Genomic DNA, 26,635 nt, shown 5'->3' with positions numbered 1-26,635 from the left:
GATGTTTGTGTGGGAATAGAAACCCTGAATAAGACATTGCTCTAGGTAGGATTTCAAATACTATCTTAAATAGAGAGAAAGAGATTGGGCAGCCTTGCCTTGTCCCTGATTTTAGTGGAATTCCTTTAAGCTTCTCTCCAGTTTTTTTCAAGCTGCATTTTTTCCAGTGTTTTACTGGTGTTTGTATTTCTTGTTTGTTAAGCTATAAGTTTGTGTCCTTTACCTCTCCTCTCCTCTCCTCTCTCTCTCTCTCTCTCTCTCTCTCTCTCTCTCTCTCTCTCTCTCTNCTCTCTCTCTCTCTCTCTCTCTCTCTCTCTCTCTCTCTCTCTCTCTCTTTCTCTTCTCTTCTCTTTCCTCTTTCTCTCCTCTCTCTCCTCACTCTCTCCTTCTCTCTTTCACTCCCTCCCTTCTATCGCTCTCTTTCTCCCTTCCTCTTTTCCTTGCTTACTTGCTTTGGTTCTGAGGATGGGACCAGGGGTCTTAACATACTCAACACATACTCTATCTCCAAACACTTTGTTCAGTCCCTTTGCCTTTCTTTAATGGTACTGTTGTTCATCTCATCACTGTTTATCTCCTCTCTAAACATTTCTCTATTTTTAAAAATATTCTCATTGTGCCTCAGAAGAAAGCCCATCTCAGACTCTTAAAATAAGACTGCAATTCTCTAGCCTAGTCCTTGTGTGTACATTCCAGCCCTGTGTCTCATTCAGTACTTAACAATGCTTGGATGCAAATGACAATCAACTTTCCCAGGTTATGTGGGTAAGTTGAAGTTCTACAATTGGCAAATGAATGTACTTTGTCATCTTTATCTGACCTTTGTAAGGATACTAGTGATACACCAGGGGCTTTACATAGTTGCCACTGGCAACTGAAAATTGGAATGTGGCCCTGCAGTGGTAGTGCACACCTTTAATCCCATAATTCAAATGGCATAGAGACAGGAAGATCTCTGAGTTTGAATCTAGTCAGATCTACAGAGTGAGTTACAGGACAGCCAGGGCTACACAGAGAAATCATGTCTTGAAAAAAAAAAGGGAGGGGTGATTGGAATGTGTTCCCACCAGTTTTACTGTATAATCTGTGTTGACTTTTGCACCCTAAATTTAAAAAATGATAATAATATAAAACTGGGGAATTAGGTTGTCTAACTGACTTGTTCCTTCTACTGAAAATATATTTAGAAAAGAAACTCTCTGTTGTCACATCAACCAGGAGGATCCACCAGGATCTCCTTGGTTCATATTGTGTACTTAGTGACAGTGTTTTAGAAATATTGACAGGGGGCACCAAAATGTAATTTGTGCAAGGGTCAACAGTGACTTGGTAGGATCAAAGCAACTTTTTAAGGGGAGCAGCAGATAGTGGACATAGAAAGTTCAGAGTGAACTGTGTTCAGTAATGTAAGAGTTTTGGAAAGATACTGGGTGGTTTAAGGGCTCAGTGTGATGCAAAAACATGTAAAAGAGAGAAGAGAGACAAGAAGTGTTCTGGGAGTTATGCATGACCATAATCCCTCCTAGATGTTCTTGAGCCCTTACTAGGGCTGATTTATTACCTCATCTTCTTGACTACATGTGATTGGTCTAACATGTCTAATCCCTACTCCTAAAACCTTAAAGAATATTCAAATACCTCCTACTGACTAGTGAAGGGCTTGCCAGAAAACAAATTATTAAGTCGGGCTTTGTTTGGCTCATTGGTTGGTTGGTTAGTTTTTTTGCCGTCCCTTCTCCCTTGCCTTTTCTTTGTCCTCTTCACAAAAGATCTGGTTGTTACTTTTTGTCTCTATGACGAAATAAATGACAACACAAACATCAAAAATAAACAAAAACAAGACATTAATGGAGGCAAGATATATTGTACCCTATATATTGAAAGCAATTCAATTCATCATAGCAGGGAAGGTATGCCAGGGAAGACTTGGCAGCTGTGTGGCCACAGGAGGGGTAGCAGCTGGCTGCATAGCATTGGCAGTCAGGAAGCTGAAAGAGGCATATGCTGGTGTTCAGCTGGCTTCCTCTTCCCTTTTCCCCTTTTACTTAGTCCAAAGCCCCGGTACATGGAATAGTACCACCCATATTTAGGATAGGTGCAACCTCTCTAGAATCCCCCTAAAAGACACACCCAAGAGAGATGTCTCAGGCAATTCAGAATCCATTTAAGTTTGCAGTGAAAATTAACTCTCATAAAAGCAGGCAGTAGTTCTTGCTTTAGTTCATTTTCTGAACCCAATTCAGAAGCCTTGACAGTTCTAGAACCTATATAATCTATCATTCATCAATTCTTCCATGTGCCCATTCATCTACTGTCCAACTGCTCACTCATCAAGGCTATTTTCCATGCATTCTTCCACCCACACCATCATGTTATCCATTCTATGATCCTATTCTTTCAGCATCTCACTTCTCAAATATGCATCTTACATCCAAATATTCACCATGGCCCATCACACATTCAAGCATTCATTTATCCAACTGCAAGTTATTGAGTACTAACTTGGTAAGAAACACTGCTAAAGTCTTGAGTTATAAAGTTAAAACAAGAGACCATATCTTTGCCCTGGAGGATCTTGTTTTAGTCTTTGAGAAAACAAAGAAGTAAATTCATGGCTAAAGCGCAATATATAAAATATTCAATGCAGAGTGTCATGGGACCACTTAGAAAGAAAGCTATCTTAATAAAGAATAAAATGAATGAAGATTAGAAGGAGTGGTACTTCTCTGGGATTCAAAAGGTTAAGTAGGTATTATCCAGAGAAGAAAGAAGAAGAGTTTCAGAGAAAGAGAAGGGCATGGCAGAGGCTTGAAAGGATGCAATTATCCAAGAGTAGTCAGTAGTTTAGTGAGAACAACCCAATCTTATAAGGAGAATGAACAGCAGGTGATGAGCCTTTGAAGAGCATTGTGGACTGTGCTAATGACTATGACTGCATCCTGAGAGTTTTAGAAAGAAGATATATGGTCTTAGGGTTCAGTATAGAGGTGAGGGATGGAAAGAGAAAAAAGACAAGAAATACTTAAGGCATGTATGAACACAGTAGAAGAAAAAATTTCATTCCAATTCTACTTTAGTTTCCCCCACCCCAGCCATTACTACCAAACACATGCCTGTCCTACTCACCTTAATCTCCAGTTCTGAAGAGGTATGGTCCTGCTAGTTTACCTTTCATGCAGTAAGAAATTCAACCAACCTCACCTCAATCATATCCATGACCTCAATTCAAAAAAAAAAAAAAATAGTAGAAAGTTGCCTGTTTTATTTGGGTTTTGATTTGGGTTTGTTGTTGTTATTGTTGTTGTTGTTGTTGTCATTTTGGGTTTTTTTGTTGGTTGATTGGTTGGTTTCATTTGTTTTGTGTTGGGTTTTTCTTTTTGGATTTCTAAACTCGAGGCTTTTGACATTTTTGTGAATGAAGGTCCGTGTTTTCATTCTCCTAGTCAGTGAAGGAGGCAGACACTGACACTGGGAGATGCACATTTCCCCTTTGCAGTAGTAAATAAGTAAACGCCACACCATTTTGAATGGGTGAGAACCTGTTTGTTTTTCTCTCAAATTCATTATAGAATTTCCTTGGTTACTGTTGAACCTGCAGATCACCTACCATAATATCTCAGAATATCCTCAGAAAATAACAACAGAGAAAAAGGACAATGACTCTGTCCCAGAGAGCAAGAAGTCTCTCTCCATTCAACTCTACAAGTTGGTTGAGTGGAAGCCCTGGGAAGCTACCTCCCTTTATCACTATTTTTCTGTGATTTTTTTTTCAGATAAGTCACATATATTCTGTCTTCCCTTTTCTCATCCCTAAAACTAGATGGAAATGGGCACAAGGACTGAATATGCTTTCAGGACTTGCCAGTTGTATCCTTTAATAGTATTATTGACATCCTCCTATGAGCTAATTCATAAAATAGACTACATAGCAATAAACATTGGTAAAGTAGTGAAGGTTTCAAGCTCTGCATCCTTAAATGCTATTTCTTCCAATTCCTGATCAAACGTCTTTGGAAAAATGATGTAGCCATTCCATGTCTCAGGGTCTTCATCTGTAAAACATAATGATATCAACCTTATAGGTATATTGAAAGGGTTAAGTGCTGGAGAAGTAGCTCTGGCACAGAACATTTGCCTGGTATATTTGGTGTCCTGGGTGCAATATTTAATATCACTAACAAAAGCAATTAAACAAATTAATTATACATAAAGCATTTAAGAAAGAAGTTGAAATACATAAAGATTTCATAAGTGTGTGTTACTATCATTATCACGTCATTGTAAATCTTAAGTTCCAGGACCTTTGTAGGTTTGAAACTTCATGACCAAGAGAAACTACTGGAAGCAGAAACTACTGGGTCCTGAGCCCTTTCTAGTTCTTCTTACAAGGGACAATGAGTCCCCACAGTTGTCCTGAAACTTCTGGTAATACTTTTTTCAAGCTGTTTTTCAAGTTCATCTTCTTCAATATCCCCATAGCAAGGTTCTTGAGAAGAACCCCTTGTGTTTGCAACCATTGCAGATTGCACCATTGCACTGCAAAAGTAGCTTGCTGACAGCACTTTACTAACTGTGAGAGGCTGGAGCTCTAATATGGAAGACCCTCAGAGACCTGAGCACTCCAGTTCTTGTCCCTTGTTGACATTCTGCCCTTAATTTTTTTCTGTGGCTTGCCTTGCTATTAAAATACTAGGGATGAACTGGTAGTGTGATTCAGTTGTAGCACATTTGGGTGGCATACGCCAGGCCCTGAGCTTCATCCCCAGTACCACAAGTAACAAACAAATAATCAGTGGAAAACTTGTCATCTCTTTAAGCAAAGCTGAATTATATGAGTAAGAAAATGAAACAATAAGTAAGTAATGGAACAATATACAGTTTGCAGTTCATCAAAATTCTAATTCATCAAAAATATACTAGTCAAAACCCATTAGCATGGGCTTCGCAATCGTTTAATAGTGTTCAGTAACAAGAATTTAAAACTCTCATTTAAGTTTAGTATTTGATGCACTCTGATTTTCACTTGCAGTATGACCTATAGTTAATAATAATGAAGGCAAACTTTTTCTGAGTAATTTTCTCAGACATAAATCAAAAGCAGATTCAACATTCTTCCCTGATGGAAATGTCAGCACACAGCTGGAGATGTGACTCTTTAGAAAGGATAACCATAGAACCTAGGAAATCAGCAGATGATAATAGCCAAAGCCTTTCCCCTGAGGAGGATTAAAGGCTGACCAAACCACAGTGCACAATCACACACCTGGTTGAGCCAGATGGCTTCAAGTTTAATGGACATGAAGCAGCCATGGCTGCCTGAAATTTACTTGGTGCTGAAGACTTAAATCAATGTTGATGGTGTTCCTTGGGGTTGGATATGGTGGAGTGGTGGTCTTTTAAGTTCAGGCCCAAGAGTGTCTTGGAGAAAACTGTTTCCAAGACCCAGGCATTGGTCAAAACATGGGTGATTTGGAAAAATAGAGTTTGTTAAGCAAAATACTTGGAGTTTTATGCCCCTGACTGTCAACATTGTGTTGGATTTTCAACAAGATACTTAAGCTCTATATGCTTCAGTTTCCATACCTATAAGGAAAGAGTAGGATATAAAAAGAACCAAAGGTGTAAAGGTATTATCTTAAAATGGAGTTGAAGTTCAAAGAACCAAAGTTGACCCTTCTGTACATTGGGGGAAAAGGATAGTTTCTGAGTGACTTATTTTGGCATCATATGTTTGGCCAAATATAGACAATCTTTTTGTAAAAGGAGTTTAGAACAAATCAAAGGAAAAGAAATGATCAGACAGGCTGTTGTCCCATTTCCCTGCTCTTCAGCTCTGCTGACTTCTGGCTCACAGGTTTGCCCTGTGCTTCCCGCAGGTTTGACAACTCACTGGCTTCCCACCTGGGACTGCCTCCTCAGGACTTGCATTCTTATGCTGCAAATTACTCAGATGACTCTAAAACCTGGCGCCCTGTGGAGATTTCTCAACTGGTCAGCAAGTACCAAATTGAGATCTCTGACAGGAGGATCTGTGCCTCTGTATCAGCACCAAAGACCTGCAGCATTGAGCGCATCCTTCAGAAAACAGGGAGGTTCCAGAAATGGCTGCAGGCCAAGCGCCTCACACCTGACCTGGTGCAGGTGAGTGTGGGCCACGGGTGGAATGAGGGGTGGCAAGAAATAGCCACTCATACATCACACCTCAAAACACAGAGGCTCTCAAACCTGTGGGTTGCCACTCCTTTGGGGGTCAAATGACCCTTCCACAGGAATTACCTCAGATGACTGGGAAACACAGACATTGCATTATGATTCATAACAGTAACAAAATTACAATTATGAAGTAGCAGCTACTTCATGAGGAACTGTATGTTTTAAAGGGTCACAGCATTAGCAAGGTTGAGAACCACTGCTCTAACAAAAAGCAGGAGTATTGGTTTATCTAAAGTGACAAAACAATCATAAAACATCTTGGCTTGTGACAAGAAAGAGACTAATCAAAATTGGCTTATAATGCTCTGTTATATTGTCATCCACCACTCTCTTCTATGTGATCCTCAGTGGTTATTTGATAAATAGTTCCTGGCTGTCATCTTTGAGCTGAAGGTTGCCAAGCCCTTAGCAGCCCTTACCAGCCCACTCCTCTGACAAGCTTAAACTCAACTGCAATATTCCCCCTGGATGCCTTCACAAACCTCAGGTGAGCTGAGCTGCTCTCTATAGATACTCTCATACAAAGGCCAGGCATGGTGGCATGTGACTGTAATCTCAGTAGTCAGGAAGTAAAAGCAGGAGTAGCATGCCACAAGTTGGAGGCCAGTTTGAACTACATAGTGAGACTATAACACACACACACACACACACACAAACACACACAAACACATATACCATTGGTTCTTCTCTGTTGCTTTAGGAATCCTGACTAGTATACGTGGAAACTGTCTTGAAATCATGTGTCAGGCAAAGTACAGTGCTGGTCTTAAAGGTACCATCTGACACTGGATAAAGCTGAGTCTACCAAGGCTGTCCTTTTGCCCTAGCTTCTTGCTAACAAGTCAATAGTAAGATACACAGCCCTCCAAGGCAAGACTATTTCTACCTTGAAACTTAGAAACAGTGCAAAAGAAGGAACTTCCTGGCATACAAGATGAATTCCAAAGTCTGTAGGGATCTCTGCTACCACACCAGCCAGCAAAGTGATAATCCCATTCCAGGGAGTAATGAAAATAGTTCATTCAACACAACTAAGTAGCCAGTGTTGGTCCAAACTTCAGGAGTCTGAACTCAACATGTTTATTTAAGACATAGCTAAGCACAGCAACATTTGGTGAGTGGCTTCTTGGTGATAAATAACTCAATCCCATGTACACAAGACATGACTTCATTGATACTCTTTGTAAAGTACATATGACCTCTTCCATAATTATAGGTCCTATAAACTGACAAGCTCATGAGAAAACTATGTCTCCACCATACAATACAAAAGTCACCAGTCTTCTCCCAGCCTTCTGGGTGGGAAACAAGTTATACATTTCTCTCTTTGGAGAGACAGCTCTGTGTGTTTAATATTCCTGGTTCCCCTAGTGCTAATCAGTTAGCACAAGAACCTTCATGTCTCTCACAAAAGGCATTACAATGCAGCTAGATCTCTTAGGCTCTAGACTAGTGGTTCTTGGTCTTCTTAATGCTGCAACCCTTTAATGCAACTCCTTATGTTGTGATGGTCCCCAACCATAAAATTATTTTATTGTTACTTCATAACTGTAATTTTGCTACTGTTATAAATTATAATGTGAATATCTGATATGCAGGACAACCTATAAGAGTCTCAACCCACAGGTTGGAAAATACTGCTGTCAACTAAGGTAAACTATTCCCCTTGTGCCCTAGACACTTTCATAATAACAATAGATTAGGAATTATCCTGTGAGTCCTGACAAATTCAAAGCACCCTTTTGGTACATCTAGAGTCACCTGTTTTAGTGTATGTGGACACCAAAGGATAGGCTAGAGACCCATTGTGGTGGTTTGAATATGCTTGGCCCAGGGATTGGCACTATTCAGAGGTGTGCCCTAGTTGGAGGAAGTGTGTCACTGTGAGTGTTGGGCTTGGAGACCCTCCTCCTAGGTGCCTGAAAACCAGTCTTTTCTTAGCTATCTTTGGAACAAGAAGTAGAACTCTCAGCAACTCCAGCCCCACATCTGTCTGTATGCTGTTATGCTTTCTGCCTTGATGATAACGGACTGAACCTCAGAACCTGTAAGCCAGCCCCAATTAAATGTTGTCCTTCATAAGAGCTCTTGGTCCTAGTGTCTCTTCACAGCGATGAAAACCCTAAGACACCCATGGAAGGTGAAAACTGTTCTTGAACTCAGATCTGTCACTATAAACTGAGGCAGAATGAAAAGAAACAGAATCTCAGGCAGAATTGAGTGCTTCTGATTCTCATTCATACATTCAACAAGTTTCGACAACTGTGTTTTGGCTGTGGATTTGAAGATGAATCATGTGCAGCCTCCTCTCCCAGGAGCATTGGGCTTAGTGGTGGTGACAGAAAAGCCCACAAACTATCAACTCTTTCATGTGTATGAGGACAAGGGACAGACTACTGACTTGAGTCTTTCATTCACTGACCTTGAATTTAAACCTTAGATTTACCTCACGCTGCTTTGACCTTCCTGCTGAAGAGTGAGGTAGGAAGAGATGCTTCTGGATAAGCTCAAAGGCCCTCTAAGCTCTGACATTCTTTTACTTCTGTGGCTCTGCTGTGTTTACTTCACAGATGGATGTGAAGTCTACTATCACTGGATTTACTCGTTTCAAAAATGGCAGTACATGCTCCCTGTTCTGCCTGATTCCTTCCTCCTAGTATGCTTAGAGATAGGAGATGCTTTCAAAGAAGCCCATCACTGTAGAAGTACACATGGTGTTTTGGTAAAAAAGAAAAAAAATGAGCCCCTTTCTTTTATTTATTGTGCAAATATTTTCTCCATCCATTTTTTTTCATTTTGCATTTGACATGTATTTACAAGTTTCATTTCTTTCTGCCCAAACAACATCTCTTACCAACACTAAGATAGCCCATACCATAAACATATTCACTTTTCTTTGTCCCTCCCCTAACCCATTTTTCATCACCAGTAGACATTCTCCTTCCCTATAAAACAAAAGAAAAAAAAACATCAAGAGCCATTTTGTAAATTTTGGACAAACCCCATAGTTTTTCTATTGACTAAGATCAAAGTCATCAGTATTCTTTTCTGACAGCATCTTCTCCCTTTCTTGTCATACTTTCTTCCCAGAGATCCTTTGCATTTGGCATCTTCAACCTTGCCCTTAGATTTTTTGCTGCTCCCAGATCTTATCTTATTATTACCCACATGCCTATTCTTTGCTTTTTTTTAACAAAACTCAGTTTCAAATAGATTTATCAGTAGAGTTAAAAACTCTCACCCAGTGTAACGCAGGAAAATAATAGCAGCGAAAAGCATTTAACTGTCAGCACTTGAGGAAAACATTTGGATACAAAGCCAAGAGTGTAATTCTCTGGCATAACAATTACAGTGGTATTTTTGTTAACTATTTCAGATGTTCTTAATGCTGCCAGCCTTCTGTATTAGTGGACTCCATGTCATGTATTTAATCAACCACCAATCCAAAATAATCTGGAGTACTTACTTATAGTCCTAGCTACTTTGGATTTTGAGGTGGAAGAACCCCTAAAATTCAAGAGTTCTAAACCAGTCTATGCAACCTAGTGAGAACCCACCTAAAAGGACTCTAAAATGAAAGTGACTGCCTTAACTGTAACTGTATTTTTCCTTTTTATCTTTACCTAAGCAACACAGCATAATTATTTGCATATGTTGTAGGTTATTGTAAGTCATCTAGAAATGATTAAAATTTTGGAGTTCTGCCTAAACTCTACACAAATACTCCAACATGTTCTATAAAGGATGAAGTGTTGAGGACCGTGTACCCAACCCCACACCCATATATTCTTTCCAAATAACTCAGATATAGCACCACAACCATCTCAACAGCATTCTAAGCAAGCAATGTCTATCCCTGATCTCATCTGGAACAAGCTGAGATCCCTGAGCCCTAGATTTAGTTGAACAACTCTGACCTCTTTTTCTGACAATCCATCAGGCATAGGGACTTATTTATGGTTGGGAAATCCTGCTTATACTTATGTGGAAGTTTTATGCACCAAATGGGAAGCTATTGTAGAATAGATGGGAACAAAATATACCTCATCTTTCGATGTACACCAAATAGCCCAGAGCCAGCTCAGCCTACCAGCCAAGCCTGGCATTCTGACAGTGTTTGACTTAAGCCTCCTACCCCTACCCCATTTTCTCAAGAGCTACTTTTTAACAGTGATCTAGACCAAATCCTTAAGAGTGTGTTTGTGTGTGAGAGAGAGAGGGGGGGAGGGGAGAGGGGAGAGAGAGAGAGAGAGAGGGAGAGGGAGAGAGAGGGGGGGGGAGAGAGAATGTACAATTGTGATTGCTGGTTCAGGGAAAGTAGGAAAGTGGCATAATAAACTAACAACCCTTGTGCAGAGAACTGGAAAAGCAGAGAGGAGAGGAGAAAACAAAGAAATAGAAGTAAATAGAAGGAGCACAGCAGCTGGCCATTGGGCCTTCGATTTGGACACTGTGTCTTCTTGTTTATTAATAAAGTCAGCATGGATGAACAGCCCAGTGGACCTCATCAGAGGCAGATTCTGGAGTCTGAGGCTCCCCTCCTTCAGGGCCAAGTCCAACTTTGTCATGTGAGCACTCTTTGGAGCCACAGAATATCTACAACAGGGTCTGCCAAAGACGGTGGCAGAAGCAGTAATCAAGAGGACGTTGAAAATCCAGGGCGTGTGTGGCTATGAAACCATGACTTTTCTACATTGTTCTGATGGAAATATCCCACAGCCTGAATTGCTAGTCCCCAAACAGAAGCACAGCCAAAAACACCACTCTTTTTTTTTTTTTTTTTTTTTTTTTCTAAAAGTAATATTTTTGTTTTTTTTTTTTTTTTTTTCACAATACGCTTGTTTGTAAAACTACGAAGAAGGCTTCCCTGGTATTATGCCAAATGCAAAAAAGCAAGCACCCAAGCTAGCCAGTGGTTAGAAAGGGAAAAACACATTCGCCCTATCATGTCTGCCTTCCATCCTCTCAAGAGCCATCTAATCGGCCTGGACATAATCCTGGGTGCAAATCAGGTTACCATCTCCAAGGAGAATGGACGAGGAGCTTTTTGACCACTAGATGGCAATACAGAGTCTTTCAACAGCTTTGTTTAAACCCAGACAGCTGGCAATTTTACTTCCTAGTTTCCATTATTTCTTTGAACAGATAGATTCAGAAAAGAAGCAAATTCACCAAAATGTAGCTTAATCATTCAATCAAAATACAGGCTTATATGTAACTGCTGAACAAGATAAATTCATTTTTGCTTAAATTTAATTCAACAATATCTAAGGATTTTTGTTTTGGGTTTTTTTTTGTTTGTTTGATTTGTTTTGTTTGACCATTTTATTAATTTATTTGATCAAATTCCTCAGAATCCCCTGGATCTGAAGGGTTTTTATTCATTTTACATCCGTTCCTTGCCCCCCACTCCTGATCACCCCCTCCTCTTTTCCTCTAAGTAAGTGGGGCTCCCTCATTATCCTCCACACCCTGGCACATCAAGTCTCTGTGAGGTTAGGCTAATCCTCTCCTATTGAGGCCAGACAAGGCTGCCCAGCTTGAAGAACACATCCCACAGATATGCAACTGCTTTTGGGATAGCCCCCGCTCCAGTTTTTCAGGACCCACATGAAGACAAAGCTGCAAACCTGTTATACATGTGTGAGGAGGCCTAAGTCCAGCCTGTGTATGTTCTTTGGTTGGTGGTTCAGTCTCTGAGAGTCCCTAGGGTCCAGGTTAGTTAACTCTGTTGGTCTTCCTGTAGAGTTCCTATTCCCTTCAGGGCCTGCAATCCTTCCCCTAACTCTTCCATAAGAATCCCCAAGCGCCATCCACTATTTGGCTGTAGGTGTCTGCATCTGTCTGAGTCAGCTTCTAGGTGGAGCCTCTTAGAGGACAGCCATGCTAGACTCTGGTGTTTTACAGGACCTAGGAAGACACTGGAAGGGCATGAGTTTCCTGCACTCTTGAAGATGACATCTCAGTGTGGTGAGAGACTGTACTACCTACATTCTGATACCAGACAAGGAATGACAAAGTGTTGTTATGGAAATGCAATTTTATATTAGGTTCACAGCTACTTTTCAGAATATAAATTTTTAATTCCTCACAAGCCACTACTAGCTCAAGAACCCTTCCAAACCTTTCAACAGGTTCTTGTTTCTTTCTTTGCTTAAATATTAGGGTGACTATATTGATGCTGAAATTTTAAAAAAAAAATAAAGCTCACTACTGGGTGCATTATTTTCATACTTGTCTAACACTGGAGTCAAAATTGAAATGACTACCCCAGTTGGATGGAGTACATCTGTAATTCCAGAATTTGGGAATCTGGGGCAAGTGGAAAGCCAGCCTGGGCTATAACAAAAACAAGGAAATGATTGTTAGTGAACAAGAAAAGTTAAGCAACCAAAAACGTCTTGCCAGTATCACTTGAGATAGGTTTTTTTCTTCTGTACCCTTTGCTGAACAGTCTTTCAAATCAGAGCTCCATCAGAAGCACATGGTGACTACATCATGTGACCTTGCTTCTGGGAACCCTTAGAAGTAACCATTGTACTGTTTGTTGCCCAAGGGGTTTTGAAGGAGCACTGGAGAGGTGCTATGGGATGGACTAAGCGTCTCCACAGTATGATTTCTCCTGCTAACCTTGGAATTGCTGAGAGCTGAAAGAACTAAGATTTTTTTTTTAATAATGGGATTTGTTTGGTTTTGGTATTATTGAGGCTTAGGCAAATCACATTTGTGACAAACTGTTCAGAATAGAACTGAGACCCTGTGGGGTGGTTTGAATAAAAATGGCCCCATAAGTTCATGTTTGATACCTGGGTCCCCAGCTAGTAGAACTGTTTGAGAATGACTAGGAAGCTTGTTGGAGAAAGTATTTCACTGGGGGTAAAATGAGGTGATTTGAGGTTTCAAAAGACTTCTATCCCAGTCCTATCTATCTATCATCTGTCTATCTATCTATTATAATCTATCTCTTTATTTTTATATCTATCTCCATCTCCTTCACTCTCTCACATTGCCTCTCTCTGCTTCCTTCTTGCAGATCAAAAGGTAAGCTCTCAACTGTTCCTGTTGTTATGCTTTTGCTCCACCATCAAGCACTCTACCCTTCTAAAATCATCAGCTCAAACCAAACACTTTTATAAGTTGCCTTGGTCATAGTGTCTTATCACAGCAAGAAAAAAGTAATTAAGACACTTGGCCTACTAATTTCCAGGACTTCACTGCATTGTAGATTCACAGGGGGTGGGGGAAGGATAGGTCACCTACTCAGTCCAATAAAATGACTCCTAATTCATTCTTCACAGACCTCATAAATGAAGACAAAACATGGTAAAAGGTTTGCCTAGGCTTAACATAGACAAGTTTAAGCAGAAAAGGGAGGCAAAGTGGGCATAAGACAGGTAACCAGGGTACTCAGGCCTGCCCACATGGCACTCAAATGTAGACCAGAAGAGCCCCGCCCCCCCCCAACCAATGCATGACTAAAGTCTAAGCAGTTAAGACAGAGCATGTAAGAAAGCCTTGTCTAAAGAGAAGGGCTTTGAACTTTTCCAGCATTTACTTACACTTTAGTGAACCAAGCCACCTCAAAAGACATTGAGCCATCCTCCATTTTTGCTATAAAATCCTTCCTTTGAGATCTCACTACCTCTATTCTGATGTATAGTAGACCCTCCCCTTATTTGAAATTTCACTTTACAATTCCCACTACCTAAAGTCAACCATGGTTCAGAATATTAAATAAGAAATTCTGCTATTTAAGCTCTCACCTTTCTTACTCTCATCTCTAGCCCTCCTTCTCTTTCTCCCTCCCCGCCCCCTTCTCTCCACATGGCCATTGCCGGTCTCCCTCTTTTCTACGTTCTCTCTTTCTCCCTGCCTTTCTACAATAAAGCTCTAAAACCATAAAAAGAAAAAATAAATTCCAGAAACAAGCAATTCATAGCTTTGAAATAAGTCTTACTATAGTATATTGCTATAATTATTATATTTTTATTTAATTGGCATCAGGATGTCTCTCAAGTATGTCTCTATATGTGGTAGTTTGAATAGGTATGGCCCCATAGTCTCATCTGTTTGAATGCTTGGCCCATAGGTAGTGGCACTATTAGGAGGTGTGACCTTGTTGGAGGAAGTGTGTCACTGTTTGAGGTCTCCCATGCTAAAGCTATGCCCAATATGGCACATATTCTCTTTCTGCTGACTTTGGATCAAGATGTAGATCTTGGGTCCTCCAGCACCATGCCTGCTTGCATGCTGCTGCCATGGTTCCTGCCACGATAATAATGGACTAAACTTCTGAAACTGAATGACAACCTCAATTAAATAGTTTCCTTTATAAGAGCTCCAAATGGCCATGCTCTCTCTTTACAGCAGTAAAACCCTAACTAAGACATTATGTTTCCTTTTTTGTAAGATCCTGTTTCTTACTGAACATAGACTTAACCACTGTAGCTAGGCTGGCTGACCACGAGGATCCACCTGTCTCTACTCTTGAACTTCCAAGTTATGGATGTATGCCACAATCCTAGGGTTTTATATGGATACTGAGGAGACAAATTCATGCTCTCATGCTTGCACAGAAAGTACTTTACTATCTGAGCCAACTCCCTTCCTAGCCCTTATTGTAAAATACTTATTGTATTTTAATATTAGTTATTGTTATACTTTACTGTGAATAATTTGTAAATTAAACTTTTTCAGAGTTCTTCGCATATGTGGAGAAAAATAATTAATTTGGAATTGCTTTATTTAGAATTGGTGCTATATTTTTTTCTCATGTACAGAATAGTGTAGAACAAATTACCTGCAGATAAGAAATGGATGCTTTTCCTGTAAATGTGACTTGCCTCAGAGGTCTCTGGACTGGCTATATCATCAGTATGTATGCTCACATAACATGAAGAAAACATAAGCTAAACATATAACTATAGATAATTTCTGTAAAGAAAGTCACATAGAAGAATAAATTATAGAACCAGCTTATATATTACATTTAAAAAGTGTTTATTAGGCCATAAAACTCTCAATAAATTTTTGGAACTAGAAATATTAAAGACTATTTTCTCTAATTAAAATACAGTAACATCAGACAAAAAAATAAAAAAATAAAAAGACAAAGACGAAAACACAGGGATTTAACAGCTTTATCTTTAGAGCACAGAGCAAAGAACTGAAATTGTAATGTGGACAAAATAACAATGAGAAAAATTCCATATTACCACTATGTGCCTTATTAGCCTTTGCCAGATCACTGTTCAGAGGAAAATCAGAAATCAATGCAGAGCTGTGTCCTGATGTGGAAGAACAAAAGGATACAAAAATGAATGTTAGTTCAGCCAAAATCAGGGTAACTTACAGTAGACATCATTTTCCCAACTGACTTAATTCTTTTCTCTGAATATTATCTAGACTTCTGTGGAAGGCATGATTCATAAACTTTTCACTTTTATGTTAAGAGGTAAATTTACTCCCAGTTTATATATGACAGCAGGCCTCAGAGCAAGATTAAAATAGATTTCTAAGGCCAGTAAGATGGATCAGCTTGAAAAAGTATCTGCCAGCAAGCCTAACAGTTTGAATTCAATCCCAGGAACCCACATGCTAGGAGAAAACTGACTCTCACAAGCTGTCTTCTAACCTCCAAATAAGTGTCATGTGCTCCTTTCATACACACACTAACTAATTAATTGAAGATTTTGAGAGAGAAAGGAAGGGTTTATTTGGGGTACACAGTTTTAGGGGATAGTCCATCATGTTGAGGAAGATATAGCTGCTGGAGTAGGAATAAGCTCTATTTCTGTTTGTCATAATTATGTTCTTGAAGTAAACTTGAAACATCACCAGTTAAAGAAAGTAGCGTAAACACACACACACACACACACAAATGATTGTCTACCTTACCATACAATGACAGGAAACACATTCCTTCAAAAAAAAAAATATTTGGGGGGGGGCAGAAGAAATTCTCTGAGAATTCACTGTCTTCTTGTAACTTTCATGATATAAATTATTTCTATTCACTTGCCCAAAAATCTCCCTCCAAAATAGTTACATCTTTAAAAATCAACAGTTCTCTTTCTTATCTGCCCATGGACCTCACATTGAAGTATATTAATGTTAGCTTATATCTTAACTAAAAACTCTTCTCACTAGATTTTCATTTATAAGAACAGAACACTTCGCTTATCCCACAAAACTGATCCTAAATTAAAACTATTACTCTAGCCTCTCAGCTTAATCCTGACTCAAAAAAAGAATCATATTTATTTTTATCTTATATGTGTATACCACATGTGTGTTGTTACCCACAGAAACCAGAGAGAGGTTTTTTATATGCTGGAATCTATATATTTGTGAGCACTGAGAATGAAACCCAGGTCCTCTAGAAGAGCAACAAGTATTCTCTTCTTCTTCTTCTTCTTCTTCTTCTTCTTCTTCTTCTTCTTCTTCTTCTTCTTCTTCTTCTTCTTCTTCTTCTTCTTCTTCTTCTTCTTCTTCTTCTTCTTCTTCTTCTTCTTCTTCTTCTTCGTTTTCCGAGACAGGGTTTCGCTGTATAGCCCTGGCTGTCCTGGAACTCACTCTGTACACCAGGCTGGCCTCGAACTCAGAAATCTGCCTGCCTCTGCCTCCCAAGTGCCGGGATTAAAGGCGTGCCCCACCACACCCAGTGCCAACAAGTATTCTTATCTGCTAAGATATCTCTCCAGCCTCTTGATTCTGATTCTTTCTCATAGGAACTATCATCCCAAGTACATATCATCTTCAGTTTTAATTAACAAAACTTTAGTTATATACTATTGTTAATAAAGTTGTTACACAAGACAGGGCCAAAGGAAATGCCTTATTTTCCATGAAATTTTATTTATTAGCTTTTAGAGAAATCCAGTTAGCCAGTTATTATTAATTATCTTTGGGTTTGCAGCCAAAATCTTTAGTGTTAAAATAAGAATCACTGTTGAGAAGACCAAAGTGTGGAAACTTTGCCCCTTCATAGAATTGGGAACAAAACACCCATGGAAGGAGTTACAGAGATAAAGTTTGGAGCTGAGACAAAAGGACGAACCATCTAGAGACTGCCATATCCAGGGATCCATCCCATGATCAGCTTCCAAACACTGACACCATTGCATACACTAGCAAGATTTTGCTGAAAGGACCCAGATAGAGCTGTCTCTTGTGAGACTATGCCAGGGCCTAGCAAACACAGAAGTGGATGCTCACAGTCAGCTATTGGATGGACACAGGGCCCCCAATGGAGGAGCTAGAGAAAGTACTCAAGGAGCTGAAGGGGTCTGCAACCCTATAGGTGGAACAAAATTATGAACTAACCAGTACCCCAGAGCTCTTGACTCTAGCTGCATATGTATCAAAAGATGGCCAAGTCGGCCATCACTGGAAAGAGAGGCCCATTAGACTTGCAAACTTTATATGCCCCAGTACAGGGGAACGCCAGGGCCAAAAAGTGGGAGTGGGTGGGTAGGGGAGTGGGGGGGTGTATTGGGGACTTTTTGGATAGCATTGGAAATGTAAATGAGGAAAATAACTAATAAAAAATTAATTCTAAAAAAAAAGAGAGAGAGAAGCAGCACATGGAAAAACCATGTTTTCTTCATAGAAGCATGAGAATGAACTGCTGAAATGAACTCCTATCTGCCACCTCTGGGTGGGACATGAAAGTCTACTATGAGAACAATTTCATGTTTTTGAAGAAACTGAAGTCACAAGACTCTTGTCTTGTTTTCTTGGAGTTTTCTCACAAACACGCAGAATCCTCACACAGCTCCATTCTTGGACTGTGTTCCAATATCCTATGACAGATTTCCTTTTCTTTTGTCTCCCCTTCTCCTCTTTTCTGTATAGTCGTTCTTGCAGTTTTCTAGAAATGTTTTCATTTAAAACATTCAAAGTCTCCTTTTATTACACACATAGTTAAGTACTTTGGAATGGAACACAAAGCTTTCCCAGTGCTAATATTTGTGCTAAATTTTATCTGTACTTTTAATAACATTTCAACATGGATCCTATCTTAGTCTTCATGTGAAACTAAAAACTAATTTTAAAATTAAATAAAACATTGTTTATGTTTTATAATGTCTGCCCATGGGAAGAACTCTTAGAAAATGATAGCAATAGGCACAAATGTAGACTCTCACTTTAACAACACTTCTGTTTTTTAACCTGCATGTCTTCACTGACATCCAAGACTATATGTATCTTCACTGGCATCTACTCATACAGCAGTGGTTGCTTATAGATGACCATCGCTTTAGATATGGTTTTGAAGGAAATTGAAAAATATGGGTCCTAATCCAATGAAAACATCAGATAGGCATAATATAGTTCATATTTATAGGGACTCATATTGGGAAATATATGTCTCTGGTTGTATTTCTTAATAGAAATTCTGCTTATTCCTTGTGTAGGGCTCTGACCCTAACAGGTCTTATATGACTAGGTAGATTTGACCATGTTGCATTAAGGACCCAGCATAAGCTTATTTGGGCAGTAAAGGGAATCTACTGACTTATGTAACTCAAAACCTAGCTGATTTCTAGTGAATAAACATTGTCAGCAGATGGGCCTTCACAGTTTAGTTCTGCATTTGTCTGTACTTCATTCCTAGCAGATTCTTTCTACACAGAAGCAAAGATGATCACCAGCAATCTCAGATGTAGCAAACCCAGGAAAAGGACCGATTTATGAACCAAGGATGGATTATCATTGGTCCAGTTCAATGACCAATCACTATGGATGAGGCGAAAGTATGATATTTGATTGCCCAGCCTTGTCTCGTGTATTTCTTCTCCCTTTTGAAGGCAGATTCTGATGCCTCCATGACACCATATTCTTATGGATCTGTCTAAGAGAACCTACTACAGCTGAGAAAACAAAGATAGACAGTACAGGATGCTATTTATGAACATTTGCCCACCGAACTCAAGTGTGAAATAAAGTATCAATAAATTATATCAACCTGCAAAAAAAAAAAAAAAAAGAATCACTGTTGAGTATCTCACTACATTCATGTATTCTATTTATGAGATTAAAAAATAATAATAATAAAATAGCCAGGTCAAAGAAGAAAGTCAGTCAGAATTTACTTGAATTCTCAGTGGTTCCATAATATCAAGTGTCATCCCAGAAGCTTCTACGTCTTATTTTAGGATATTTACTATGATCCAGGATGAGCCTATTAGTCACCAATTTCTCTAATCCACCCCTCACTCCTTCTGAATATCAAAAACAAGCTTTTGGGGTATTTTCTGATCTCTGTATCTACTGTCTATGGTTCAGAAATACTGTCTGCAAAGTCTCTGTGGGCTTTTGTGCCAGGAAACTTGTTCAGAATAATACAAGCTTGTTTGGTGTAGCTGGCTTTTCATTCCTGCTCAGCCTACTATGTTCCACCCTTTTTCAGATCAAAGTCTCATCATCAGGCAAAGAAGACAGTCAAACTTTAAACAAAAGCAGAGATTTCAATTTGTTGGCCACCAAAATTCTTCCCATGACCCTATTCAACAAGCCTTTCCTTTTGTTTTTTAATAAAACCTCTGTACAATGTCAATTATTGAGGTTGTTTTGAGATTTGGTTGGTTTGTTGGCTGGGTAGTTGGTTGGTAGTTGGTTGGTTGGTTGGTTGACTGGTTGATTGATTGGGTGGTTGGCTGACTGGGTGGTTGGTTGGTTGGGTGGTTGGTTGGTTTGGTTTGGTTTGGTTAGAACAAGGTCTTGCTATGTATCTCAGGCTAGTCTTAAACTACTTTGTTCTTCCTACTTCAGCCTCCTGAGTGCCTGAGTGCTAGAATTTCAGGTATGCATCACTATTCAGGGCAAATAGCTATTTTTAAAGACTTCTGATTAAAGTATAAATAATATATACAAATACACAAATCTTAAGTATACTAGGTAAAATTTAACATGTGGGTTCACGCAGAGATACCACCCACAAGATACTGGATGTTTCAAGCCCCCCAGAAGGCTTTTTCATGTCTTTCAAAAAATGTTCCTTGATAGGATAACAAACCATCCCTATGTCCTGATAAATAGTTGATTTTTGGAATGAAAATACACTCTCCCAGCAAACCTCACAATCCCAGCCAAACTGAAGCAGTACCTTTCCCTGTCTCCCCCTCAAAGTGCTTACTATTCTAGGCTGAGTCACCTTGGATGATTTTTGCCCATTTTTGAACTCCATTTAAATGGAATAGTACAATATTAGAATACTAGAATATCATCAAGTCATGATATTTATTCATATTATTATGAGTATCAAAAGTTTATTTTCTTTTCCTAGAAGTGTAATACTTTATTTTTACTGATACAGGTTATATATTCTGCTATTGATGAACGTTTAAGTTATATTTAGTTGGGGCTATTATGACTTGGAATTGGTGCCAACATTCTTACACGTGCCTAGACTACAGTTGAACACAAGTATGTTGAAGTGAATTTTCTGGGTCATAACATTACATATGGACAGAGTCTGAAAGGACTGCAAGTTTTCCTATTCTCAGTATGCAATACGTGCTTCTGCCTATATGCAATGGAAAAGAGAGTAGTAACTGCTGATTCCTAACTGCATCAATGCTACTTTTAATTTTGAACTTCAGGTATTTAGTAGGTGTCTAAAAGTCTTTCACATGATCTCACTTGCATATTTCTGATGACTTATGATGTGGGGCCCTTTCTCATGTATTTATTGGCTTCTCTGATCTTTGAAAAGGTACTTAAATGGGTCCATTTTGTACAGTTTTCTGTTTGTTATTGATTTTCATAAGTTACATATTTATGTTCTGAATATAATTTCTTTATCAGATACATATATTCTAAATAACTTATTTTTTGATGCAAAAGCAAGGGGTTTATTTTCTGATGCATCAGGGTCAGCCTTCAATTAGTCCCCCAAGATGAGTGACCACAAGGTGACCCCAAATGGCTATTACAAGCAGTTTTTATACTTTTTAGGGGTACAGGTTACATCAGCAAGGTTACAGTTCAAACTTACTGACTAAGCATATTGACCTTTAAATCTATTGACTAGCAAGCATGACACACATTTGAACTCTACCTGGGACTTTCCAGAGGGTCAGTACATTCTGAGAATTTTTATTCAAGAATGTTCCTGTAGGTGAAGAATGGAACTTGGCCTAGCCTTGACTCCAGGGGGGAGAGGGAAGCTGTAAGGAGGGTGTGGGACTGGAAAAGGCCCTTAGGGTCACTCATTTCCCCCTTTTTCTGATATGAGCTCCAATCCTGGAGTTACACTTAGGGGTCTTGCATAACTAACTCATATTCTTCAAGTCCTATCCTCAGGGTCTCATATTGTTAGTGCAGGACCATCAGCTGTACTGGTCCTAATCTCGCTTTTATGAAAGCCTGTTCACTTGTTCAATACACAAGGCCCAAAGGTCAACAATAGCAGGAGAATAATTAGGGGTCCTAACAAGGTGGATATGAGAGTAGTTAACCAAGGGGAGGAGTTAAGAATTGAACCAGCCCTGAGTCTGTTCTCTTCCACTTGGCTAGCCCTTCTCTCACCTTGGCCATGGAATTCTTAACTAACCCAGAATGCCTTGCAGTATGTGCTTCCCGATGTTTCAGACCTCCTGGTAGCTCAGAAAAAGTGGTTGGCTCTCACACAGTGAATGGCTTGCTACTGGTTCCTCACATCTTGCAGGCACACATTTATGGGGTTTCTCTCAGGACACCCCTCAACTTCAGGTGTCCGCACCCTAAGCCCCACCCTCCAAGGCCACTTCTGAGACACAGTTTAGATTCACAAGTCCCTCTTCCCCCATCCCCCACATTCAGGTAATCTCTCCCCCTGTGTCTCTAGGGTAGAGATATCCCAGGAGTCAAGGCCTAATGCCAAGTACAGGCAGGTACCGCTATCATACAGGCAGGTGTTCCTCTGTAGTGGCCCAAGTTACACCCCCCCCAAAAAAAAATACAAAAACAAAAACCGGCAGAAAGCACTTGCTAAGTCACTTTGGTAGGGTTGTGGAGAGTGCTAAGGCTCCGCTCCAGAAGGAAGATATATCATAGCCATCTCATGGTTTCTCTGGCCTTTCAGAAGTGTGGGTGATCTTGAGTTTGAGGGTGTTGCTCGGATGTCTGGTTGCTATCCAGTTGGCATAAAGTACAGGTGCTGGTCTGACATGAGTTACATGAACCCAGGAAGTTACTCCATCCACTTTTTCAGAGGTTGGGGTGGTCAACAACACCAATAACAGCCCTTTCCACTTTGCTTCCAACTTTTCAGCATGATTCCTCTTAACATATACCCAATCTCCAGCTTGATACCCACGTATACAGGGCACTAAGTTTAAGCCACAATTCCTGGTGACTGATCTGGAAAGCTTGCAATCAAGCCATAAGATCCTCATCTGCCTGAAAAGCCACTCTGGGGGATCAAGAGACACGGTCAAGGGAGTGGGAGTCCCATACAGAATCTCAAAGGGAGTCAGGTTAAAATGGTAGGGGGTGTTCCTGGCTCAATAGGGCCAGGGGACGGAGCACCACCTAGTCAGTGCCAGTCTCCAAGGACAATTTAGTTAAGGTCTCTTTTAGGGTTCTGTTCAGTATCTCTGCCGATTCCTGATTTACCTTAGAAACAAAAGCAGGACTGTTGTCTAATTCAATTACCTTGGGCACTCCAAACCTTGGGAAAATTTCCTCTAATACATTCTTGGCTACCACAGTACCTATTTCTTGCTTGGTAGGGAAGGCCTCAACCCATCCAGAGAAAGTATCCACAAACACTAGAAGGTATTTGTAACCATATTTTCCTGGCTTAACTTCTGTAAAATCAACCTCCCAATATACCCCAAGCTGTTCTTCCCTAGGCCTTTTGCTCTGTTTACTCTTGGCCACATAAGCATTCCCTTTCTGGCATACCTTACAGTGTTCTACTATCTCTCTGACCCAAAACCTGAGGTCCACTATGTATACTTTAGATCCCTTAACTGCTTGGATAAGCTTTTTATCCCCTAAATGAGTCCATCTGAGCATTTGGCCTAGTAAGTCTTTTGCTTGTTTTCTGGGGAGTATAGTATTTTCTTCCTGTGTGTTGTTACCCTTCCTCCTCTAGGTAATATTTGATAGGGTGGCTAGCAATCTGAGTCCTTTCTTCTTCCATGTATTTTAAGTGAGGTCATCCCTTAGTCCAGTCCCATTCCCCAGGGGGTGTCTCTTGCAGGCCCATAACCTGGATAGGCTCCTGCATACCCACTTCTCCAGCCACTTGGTCTGCCTGGTTATTGACCTGGGCCACTAAGTCTCTTCCCTTCTGATGTCCTGAGCAATGAATAATACTCACAGTTGTCATCTTCATTATGGAATGTAAGAGATCTAAGATTTCCTGCTTGATTTTTACTTCTTTTCCCTCTGATATGAGCAGTCTTCTCTCTTGGTATACAGCCTAGTGGGTGTGGACTGTGGCAAAGGCAAACCTGCTATCCATGTAAATGTTATTTTTCTTTCTTTTTTTATTAGAGATTTTCTTTATTTATATTTCAAATATTATCTCCTTTCCATGTTTGCCCCCACCATGAAACCCCCTACCTCATCCTCCCCACCATCTGCGTAGGTTCTTCCACCTACCTACCCACCCAGTTCCACCTCCCAGACCTCGATTCCCCTACATTGGGGTATCTATCGAGCCTTCATAGGATCAAGGACCTCCACTTCCACTGATGCCTGACAAGGCTATCTATCCATTGCTACATATGCAGCTGGAGTCATGTGTACTCCTTGGTTGGTGGCTTAGTCCCTGGGAGCTATGGGGATCTGGTTGGTTGATATTGTTGTTTTTCCTACGGGGGTTGCAAACCACTTCAGCTCCTTCAGTCCCTTCTCTAACTCCTCCAGTGGGGACCCCATGCTCAGAACATCTAACTCTGTATCCGTCATGTTCGGGTAGGGATTCTCAGGAGAGAGCTGTATCAGGTTCCTTTCAGCAAGCATTTCTTGGCATCCACAAAAGTGTCAGGATTTGGTGAATGTATATGTGATGAATCCCCAGGTGGGGCAGTCTCTGGAAGGCCTTTTCTTCAGCCTCTGCTCTACACTCTGTCTCCATATTTGCTCGCATGAGTATTTTGTTCCCTTTCTAAGAAGGACCAAAGCACCCACACTTTGGACTTCCTTCTTCTTGAGCTTCATGTGGTCGGTGAATTGTACCTAGTGTATTCAGAGCATTTGGGCTAGTATCCACTTATCAATGAGTGTATACCATGTGTGTTCTTTAGGGACTGGGTTACCTCACTCAGGATGATATTTCCTAGTTCCATCCATTTGCCTAAGAATTTTGTAAATTCATCATTTTCAATAGCTGGGTAGTACTCTGTTGTGTAAATGTAATACATTTTCTGTATCCATTCCTTTGTTGAAGGACATCTGGATTCTTTCAGGTTCTGGCTATTATAAATGAGGCTGCTATGAACATATTGGAGCATATGTCCTTGTTATATGTGGGAGAATATTTTGGGTATATGCAGAGGAGTGGTATAGCTTGGTCCTCAGGTAATACTACATCCAATTTTCTGAGGAACAGGCCAAACTGATTTCCAGAGTGGTTGTACCAGCTTGCAATACCACCAACAGTGGAGAAGTGTTCCTCTTTCTCCACATCCTCGCCAGCATCTGCTGTCACCTGAGTTTTTGACCTTAGCCATTCTAACTGGTGTGAGGTACAATATCAGGGTCATTTTGATTTACATTTCCCTGATGATTAAGGATGTTGAACAATTTTTTCCTCAGAATTCCGGAGAATTCTCTATTTAGCCCTATTCCCCATTCTTTAATAGGGTTATTTGGTTCTCTGGAGTCTAACTTCTTGAGTTCTTTGTATATATTGAATATTAGCCCTCTATCAGATATAGGATTGGTAAAGATCTTTCCCCAATCTGTTGGTTGCTGTTTTGTCCTATTGACAGTGTCCCTTGCCTTACAGATGATTTGCAATTTTATGAGGTCCCATTTGTCGATTATTTATCTTAGAGCATAAGCCATTGATGTTCTATTTAGGAAATTTTCCCCTGTACCCGTGTTCAGGCTCTTCGAGGCTCTTCAACACTTTTTCCTCTATAAGTTTCAATATCTCTGGTTTTATGTGGAGGTCCTTGACCCACTTGGGCTTGAGCTTTGGACAAGGAGATAAAAATGGGTTGCTATGCATTTTTCTACATACTGACCTCCAGTTGAACCAGAGCCATTTGTTGAAGATGCTGTCTTCCCCCCCCCCCCACTGGATGGGTTTAGCTCCTTTGCCTAATATCAGGTGACCATAGATGTGTGGGTTCTTTTCTGGGTTTTCAATTCTATTCCATTGATCTTCCTGCCTGTCTCTATACCAATACCATACAGTTGTGGTTTTGTTTGTTTGTTTGTTTGTTTGTTATCACTGTTGTTCTGTAATACAGCTTGAGGTCAGGGATGGTGATTTCCCCAGAACTTATTTTATGGTTGAGAATAGTTTTCACTATCCTGGATTTTTTGTTATTCCAAATGAATTTGAAAATTGCTCTTTCTAACTCTATGAAGAATTAATTTGAAATTTTGATGGTGATTTCATTGAATCTGTCGATTGCTTTCAGCAATATGGCCATTTTCACTTTATTAATCCTGCCAACCCATGAGCATGGGAGACCTTTCCATCTTCTGAGATCTTCAATTTCTTTCTTCAGAGTCTTGAAGTCCTTGTCCTACAGATCTTTAATTTGCTTGGATAGAGTCACGCCAAGGTATGTAATATTATTTGTGACTATTGTGAAGGGTGTTGTTTCTCTAATTTCTTTCTCAGCCTGTTTATCCTTTGAGTAGAGGAAGGCTACACATTTGGTTGAGTTAATTTTATATCCAAACACATGGCTGAAGTTGTTTATCAGCTGTAGGAGTTCTCTATTGGAATTTTTGGGGTCACTTGAATAAACTATCATATCATCTGCAAATAGTGTTATTTTGACTTCTTTTCCAATTTGTATCTCTTTTACCTACTTTGTTGTCTAGGTGCTAAGGCTGGGACTTCAAATACTGCATTGAACGGGTAGGAAGAAAATTGTTTAGACCCTGATTTAGACCCTGATTTTAGTGGGACTGCTTCAAGTTTCTCTCCATTTAGTTTGATGTTGGCTACTGGTTTGCTGTATATTGCTTTTACTATGTTTATGTATGGGTCTTGAATTCCTGATCTTTTCAAAACTTTTACAAAGAAGGGATGATGAATTTTGTCAAATGCTTTTTTAGCATCTAATGAAATGATCATGTGTTTTTTTTCCTTTGAGTTTGTTTATGTACTGTATTACATTGATGGATTTCCATATATTGAACCATCCCTAAATTCCTGGGATGAAGCATACTTCATCGTGGTGAATGATCATTTTAATGTGTTCTTGGCAAGAATTTTATTGAGTATTTTTGCATCAAT

The 26,635-nt window shown here is 39.8% G+C and overlaps 1 protein-coding gene across 4 annotated transcripts in view; it reads left to right on the top strand.

The window, feature by feature from the left end:
- Dipk2b (divergent protein kinase domain 2B) overlaps positions 1 to 26,635 on the top strand; it is a 54,862-nt gene that overhangs the window by 7,736 nt on the left and 20,491 nt on the right. For all 4 annotated transcript variants that reach the window (XR_003835652.1, XR_003835651.1, XR_003835650.1 and 1 more), the window contains exon 2: positions 5,877 to 6,141. Coding sequence is in view for 1 of the 4 variants with exons in the window: in XM_021153889.2 (XP_021009548.1) it covers positions 5,877 to 6,141 (265 nt within the window). In the remaining 3 variants the exon portion in view is untranslated. The remainder of the gene's footprint in view (positions 1 to 5,876; positions 6,142 to 26,635) is intronic.

Source organism: Mus caroli, chromosome X (assembly GCF_900094665.2).
Source record: "Mus caroli chromosome X, CAROLI_EIJ_v1.1, whole genome shotgun sequence".
Classification (NCBI taxonomy): Eukaryota; Metazoa; Chordata; class Mammalia; order Rodentia; family Muridae; genus Mus; species Mus caroli.
Note: the sequence above shows the minus strand (reverse complement) of the source record. Positions and strands in the feature narration are given on the sequence as shown.